This window comes from Megalops cyprinoides, chromosome 7 (assembly GCF_013368585.1).
Source record: "Megalops cyprinoides isolate fMegCyp1 chromosome 7, fMegCyp1.pri, whole genome shotgun sequence".
In the NCBI taxonomy this organism is placed as follows: Eukaryota; Metazoa; Chordata; class Actinopteri; order Elopiformes; family Megalopidae; genus Megalops; species Megalops cyprinoides.
The window spans coordinates 22,863,870-22,870,673 of record NC_050589.1 but is presented as its reverse complement, the minus strand read 5'-3'; the positions used below and the strand labels follow the sequence as shown (position 1 = coordinate 22,870,673).

Below are 6,804 nucleotides of genomic sequence, written 5' to 3'. Positions count from 1 at the left end.
TAGTAACTGACAAGATGAAAGTCCTGGGGTTACCAGGACAATGGGTCACCAGACGAATGCTGCCCTCTCCCTCAGCATGCGCACGCCAAAGCGCTGCCACTCCCGCTGGTATATCCACATCTCCTGAGTGGTGTCCAGGCAGGCCAGGACAGCACCCCCCTTCCAGGCAATCAACCGGGGGTCCATGTCCTGCAAGAGACCAGCAACATCAATTTCATGCTGAGGGGTACTGACTTTGAACACACCCATTCATACTGTTAAGCTTCTTTGCGGAAGCAACTTAGTCTTGCTAATGGCTGTTATTTTTACACATACACAACAGTTCAGTTGCCTGGAACATTTTTCTCTGCATTCAAAAGCATTAGAAAATGAAACCCTGGGAAATGTTTGGTTGGGCGCATTAAGCATGCACTAGGCAGATGGCCTTTTGAGGGTCTAAGCCATGTACATGTGCACGGGATTGCACACCTTGGGCCGTGTGATGACCTCCACATTCTCCACCACCCTACGGAAGGAGGGGGGCATCTTGTTGAGGATCCGGTGCTGGAGGAACTCCTGGGCCCTGTGGAACATCAGCCCACCGCCCACCACCAGGATGGAGCTGTACATCTTCCTCTTGGTTTCGTCCGACGCTGTGGGACAGAGGAACACAGAAGTCAGCCACACTGATGTCACCTTACACGCTTCACACAGACCGCGTCTCTAGCATGCCCTTCTCCTTTTCCTGTGGGCCAGTTTCTCAGAAAAAGCATGTAGGGTAGGTGCAGCCTCATTGGACATCTAGCCTTAGTGTTCTGGAACTGACAGCAACCGACAGGAGTTTTGAACAGAGCGGGTTCTCGGCAGGTGCCTCACCACAGCAGTCGATGCTGTGCAGGATGGCCTTGTCCAGGCCCAGCGCTTTCCCCTCGAACTGTGTCACGGCCGTCTTCCGGGACAGCAGCGCAGAGGGGGGCTCCTCCATGTCGGCCCCGCCCATCAGGCAATCGCCCTGGGACTGTCCCAGCTCCATGTCCTGGGCGTGGCCCCGCTCCGTGGGGTCTCCACCTTGGCTGCAGGACTCGCTATCAAACCCAGAGGGCTTGGCCACGGCTTTGCGCTCTGCTGTGGCTTTGGAAGACTTTACCACAGAGGAGGTGAAGGAGAAGCAAAGGGTGGGCGAGGAACAGGAGAGAGAGAACAGGAAGAAGGGGAGTCAGGGAAGGAGAGAGGAAGAACGAGGGAAGAAGGTAAAAATTAAACAAAATGCGGAAATCACCACAAACAATGCCCTACACAGTATGGCTAAGTCCAATCAAGAGAGTACATATGGCAAGTGAGAGACTCCTTACCTGGTCCTGCTTGCTTTGGGTTCCCAGCAGATAGTGCTCATCGTGAGGGTCCTCAGGATCCCCCTGAGAGCGGTGCTGGAGTGACGTCATCTTCTGTCCTACAATCCCAAACGTGGCTGGGTAGAAGAGTGCCATCGGTGCCTGGGACAAAGATTAAAGCCCCTGCATCACAATTCGATCAAGCCACTAACCAATCAGTCAACCCATCTAGTGTAGGGGGAGGGTCTCATCTGTTTGAGCACTCATTGGTTAATATCTACCTGAATGTATTTGAAAAATAGCAGGTGTCGACACCAACTGCACAATATGTAACCATAGAGATGCCTAATTTGTGACAGAAAAGGAATAGACAGAAATCCAATGATGAGAGCATGAAGTAGCAATGGAGTTTCTGCATGGGGTTTTCAATGACCTCAGCTGTTCATATTTTAACAAAGGAAAACTGTTTTTTTACCTTGTAACCTTACTTATCAAATTCCTTACATTCCACCCTAATAGACAAGTATGCAGCTAACATATCTGGGAAGAAAACATCTGTCAAAGTATCTGGTCAAATTCCATTCAACTGAAAATGCAGGAACTGGATGCTCCTCTAGTTTCGTAAGGCTTCACTGTATCTGTTCACCTGAATTTGTAAAGAAAGCCTTAATAAAATATGACTGCATTTCATCTGTATCTGCTGGCATACAGTTAAACTGTCATATAACATTAAACTTATATCTTGTCACAAACATTGAGGAGCAAGGGTAAACTGCTCCAGTATCAAAAAAACAATGCATCTCTCTGTAAGGATCATCTGTTATTAAAGAATTGTTTAAAGTAGTATGCTAATTCCATCATTCCCATCACAAGCACTCTGCTGTGCTCTCCATCTATAGCTGGTAGCAGTGAACCTGGTAAGAAGGACAGGAAAAGGGTGTACCTGTAGCTTCTCATCACCAAGTCGAAGCTGGTATAGCAAAGCTGGGGAGTCTGGGAACCGTGTTCGGAATTCATGGTCCTGGAGCCCGGAGATGTCCTGGTGAGCAGGAAGTATCACAGGAGTCACAGTTTGGCAATATTAAGTCATATTGCTTCAGGGGTGCTGACATATAGTTATGTACCACATACATATTAACATGTACAGAGAGGTCACTGTACTGTAGTCCTACCTGGTCCACATAACTGAAAAGTGGCTAGTGGTGTGTTTTTGTGTTGCACCTGGTCCAGGTAAAATAGGTGTGGTCAATGCTGTAAGCATAGCATACCTGATCTAAGTGACAGAAGGTCTCCTTCAGTTGCTGCAGCAAGATGCAGTCCAGCCTGTTGGAGAGACTACAGTCCCTGTAGGGGAACCCGGCTCTCTGCAGCAGCCAGAAGAAACAGCGGGTCACGTCAGAACCTCCGTACGCCAGGCACAACCTGCAGGGGGAGCCACACACAGCATAGGGGGAGGTTACGCCTCACCACACAGACCGCAGCGCGGCATCTCTCCATGGGTGTCGTTTGCAGTGATCAGTAATCCCTATCTCAGCGGAGTTCTCCAGAAACACAACCCTGTCTAGGAGTCAACGTTCCTGGATTTCACTACTGACTTTGCAGAACACTATCACATGGTGTAAATTTTATCTGGTAGGCTGTAGATAAGCAAGAAAGAGAGCGCTTCAACCGCATACCATTTACAACACATACTTGAAAGCTCTTTACTAGCTTTCACCTGCTAACCAAGAGTTTCCTTCCTGAAAAGGGGGGATGCCCTCATTAGAAATAACAAAGGAAGCAAACATGTGTAAAGCTGTATACAACACAGCCACAGCTGACAGCTGACAGCTGACAGCTGACCTTTGGACACTGGCCAGAGTGGGGCAAACAGTCAGGCCTTTGTATTACTATGAGGCTTCTGACGCTGTGTTGAGGTAGCTAAGCCCAATCAAGGGAACTCCAATGAACCTCCAGAAATCGCTGTCAAATTCAGTCAGTGCTGTGATACTCTCTTCACTGCAGAAGAAAGCAAGAAAGTGCTCACTGTACTTTTTTCTTGAAAAGCAGTGAATCTCTCAGACATCAACTACAATTACACAGTACAACTGTGAACAGCACATCTGAACCACAGAACCAAACCAACACCACACTATAGCTGCACCCAAACCACGGCAACTGCACTGACATGCACGGCAACAGCATGTGAACCACTGCACCCTTGCGTGAGAGACATAGTACAGCATGCTCTTACCTACAACATTTCCTATCTGCAGCGTGCTCCAACTGTTTCAGAAACACTCCAGCTATAGCAATACTAGGAAGATGTTGTGACCCACCTGGAGTTGCGATGGGACACCCCGTCCTCCACGCAGCACAGACTGGTCTTCTGATCCCCCACGTCCACCACACAGGCACTGCTAAGGCCACTGCCGAACGTGGCACACACTGACTCCTGGTGAACCACGATGGCTGCAGGGAGTGAGGGGAAAGAAACACAGAGCCTTTTCACCGGTTCACTTTGATTCTAGGGGCGCAGCACCAACATACATGGATACACTGCTTAATAACTCATTACATCCTGTGCATATAAAGACTTAATTAAAATTTTTCTTGACAGTGATATGCGTCATAATCCAAAGGAAGCAATGACCTCTGGTGGAGACAGTGATAATTACACATTAGATCCCACACTACCAGGAGTTGTTCCTTTTTCCTACAAAGAGTACACCTTTTATGTAATCATACCACCTGTGTAATTGGTATAATGTTAGAGAAGGAGTAACATAACGTATGTGTGATAAAATTTTACAACAACAGAAAATGCTGGTTTTTGTCTGCGAGTTTAATGGATCTGATGTAATGGGCAGCAGCAGTCTGTGTCTGAGCCCATGAAGTTTGTTTCTATAGCTGAAAATCACACACTGGGACTGTTCGTTCATACCTGAAAAGCCCATGTTGATGAGCAGCATGTTCACCAGCTCCTTCACGTGCTGCCTATTGTAGATGTCAGGCACCAAGAGGATGCATCTGTAATACTGCCAGGCAAACAGAAGAAATGATTTACTTTCACACAGCAATACAAAAGTTACAATATATTGTGGGGCAAATAGAGTACGATATTCTACTAATATGACTGCTTCTGTAATGAATAATAATTTAAACAACATATTTCCTCATCCCAGCTGTATTGTACCTTGAGATCTTTCAAAGGGATTTCCAGAAACTTCTGTATCGCGTGAGACCAAATGGCCTCCAGGTCTGCGAGCACAGCTGTGAGAGAGCCACCGGGGCCGCTGTGGATGTTCAGCTGCCCACGGCTAATGGGCCAGTGAATATTATAGCAGTCTGTAGGGTTCACGTACAGAGCCTGTCAATGTGGAAAAAAAGGCATTTTCAGACACCAGGACTGCATACAGAAAACATAAAGTGATAATAAAAAACCATATCCAGGTAAGGTAAAACTAACAGGGTCTAAAGTGTCACACACTTGTGTGATTCCGTTTCTGTAAGATAGGGATTCAATTATAACCTACATTCATCAGGGATACCCTCACCTCTTCCCCCACAAGGAACTCAGGGTGTTGGGATGTGTTGGTCCACTTCACTCTGGGGACACTGTCCAGGACAGCTGGACGTATCTGTCTGTTGTATGCCCTGGCCTATGAAACGACGGGAATGCCAGCTCAATGGGACATGACTGTTTGGCAGGATAAATGCTAAACCTTCTCTGACCTTAACACTCACCTGGTCAGCACAGACAGGGGTTCTTCTCACCCCATTGGACATCTTCTTTGACCATATGGCCTGGTCAACCATTTTAAGTCCGTTTTGCCTTTGCTCATTACTCTCGGGTCTCTTTGAAAGAAATACAGATTAGCCAATGCATTTCTTAAATTATTACTCTATTTCCACATGCACCACGGCTAAAGTACACGATTTAGCAACCTGTTAGTGATTAGCATAAGCGCTGTAGTTTCAAGGAATGTTGTACTGCTTATTATCTCCAGTTATTTGTGCAGAGGAAAGTCAGGGTCCTACAGTCTAGAACCTAGATCACTATTTGGCATTCAAATAATTATTGCAGGTATAGGCAGGCTCGGCACCAGAAATATAATAAATACTATGTAGACAATGGGATATAAGGAAACAACTGGGGGTACACTGAGATCTGTCTGGGGACCTAAGCACAGTCATAGCACAGGCCCTGGGTATACGCATTCAGCAGATTCGTGATGTCAGCCTGTTGATATGATAAAAGCTAAACGTGTAACTGGCTAGTACTCACATTTAGGCCCTCTCTCAGGAGCCATGGGTTCTCGTAACGTGGCTGTCCGCTCTGCTTTTGTCTTCGCGCTATTACGTGTGGAATTGTTGCTGGAAGTGTGTCTGTTGCTCGGCCAAGCCTCAGTGTTTTAGAGCCCGGATGTATCACCACAATGAAGTTGCTCTGGATTTGCTGGAGGTGACAATGTTGACAATGAGAAAACACAAATAAGCACCAAAGACAGCTAGGGGATACATCATTCCCTGAGAAACCAGACCCAGCTGGCAGCTGTTTCTCAGTACGTTTTCGTTTATCCCATGTGAGAGATGGGAGATTTTGTAACTTTTGTGTATAACTTTCTGTATAAAGCAATCATATTGTGTTTACAGCATCACCTCGAATGACAACCCTCATAAAAAACGTACTGTTCACTCAAGGGGATCTGTTAATATTGCGTTCATTGGATGTAAGACTAGTGGCCATATGTTGTCTGTCACAGCAAAATCATATATTTGGGCTGCACATTCTTGCCGGGGATACAGTCCAAAACAATACTACTACCGACACAGCCGGTAAGGGCTAGGAAAATAGCTGCGGTCGTAGGGATTAGGTTATGACGATGCAGTCACCGATACTGACATAGTGCGCCATGCGATGTAGCAACCTGGCTTGAAAATTTATTGAAGGGCGATCACGTACAATTAAAATGTAATAATTAGCTAAGTAGGTGGATAGCTTGAAATAGCTACCTCTTGAAGAGGCTCCGGGATGACGGGTGGAACTATCGGTCTTTTAACACCACGCTGCTCCTTCTCTTTCTCTTTCTCTCGTTCCTTTTCTTTTTCTTTTCCATTTTCTTGTTCTCTCTCCGCCTGTGTCATTTTTGATAGTGAAAACGTATAGCAAGCGCAAGAAATACACAAAAACTAGTTAGCTGCACACATGCAGAACTGTTACTCGGCGAACACGATGGACAACCAACATTCCGCCCGGAGTTTCACAGCGGTGGACAAGAAAAGATCCTCCCTGAGTTTTACTGCATTGCGGAAATGAAAGGAGTGCAAACAGAGCTACATAAAATCGAGCTTTAATTAATAAGAACACATTTTTTTTTTAACATAAACGTTGGTTGTCGTGACCACTTTACGTTAAACTGCACATCTGTAATACAAGCATTATTTTGAATTTAAATCAACTCAGTTAATATTAAGGCTGAATTATTATTTATGGAAATTTATCCAAGTGCTG

At 46.0% G+C, this 6,804-nt stretch overlaps 1 protein-coding gene across 1 annotated transcript; it reads right to left on the bottom strand.

Annotated features, from left to right (window-relative positions):
• actr8 (actin related protein 8) lies at positions 1-6,537 on the bottom strand. Its single transcript, XM_036533923.1, has 13 exons — positions 6,306-6,537; positions 5,578-5,748; positions 5,037-5,147; positions 4,847-4,951; positions 4,486-4,659; positions 4,234-4,327; positions 3,629-3,761; positions 2,579-2,732; positions 2,254-2,349; positions 1,332-1,472; positions 856-1,120; positions 469-632; positions 1-189 (listed from the first exon to the last, which is right to left on the bottom strand). Exons 1-13 carry the CDS (start codon positions 6,435-6,437, stop codon positions 46-48), a joined length of 1,884 nt encoding a protein of 627 aa, XP_036389816.1. The 5' UTR covers positions 6,438-6,537; the 3' UTR covers positions 1-45.
• Between the last annotated feature and the right edge of the window lie 267 nt (positions 6,538-6,804).

What these genes read in the sequence shown, in the direction of transcription:
- actr8 (XM_036533923.1), bottom strand. Translation starts at nt 6,437, where the DNA reads ATGACACAGGCGGAGAGAGAACAAGAAAATGGAAAAGAAAAAGAAAAG. An exon ending in TCCCTTTGAAAGATCTCAAG is followed by an intron (nt 4,328 to 4,485) that starts GTACAATACAGC and finishes TTTGCCTGGCAG; the next exon opens with TATTACAGATGCATCCTCTT. An exon ending in TTGGTGATGAGAAGCTACAG is followed by an intron (nt 1,473 to 2,253) that starts GTACACCCTTTT and finishes TCTTTGTCCCAG; the next exon opens with GCACCGATGGCACTCTTCTA.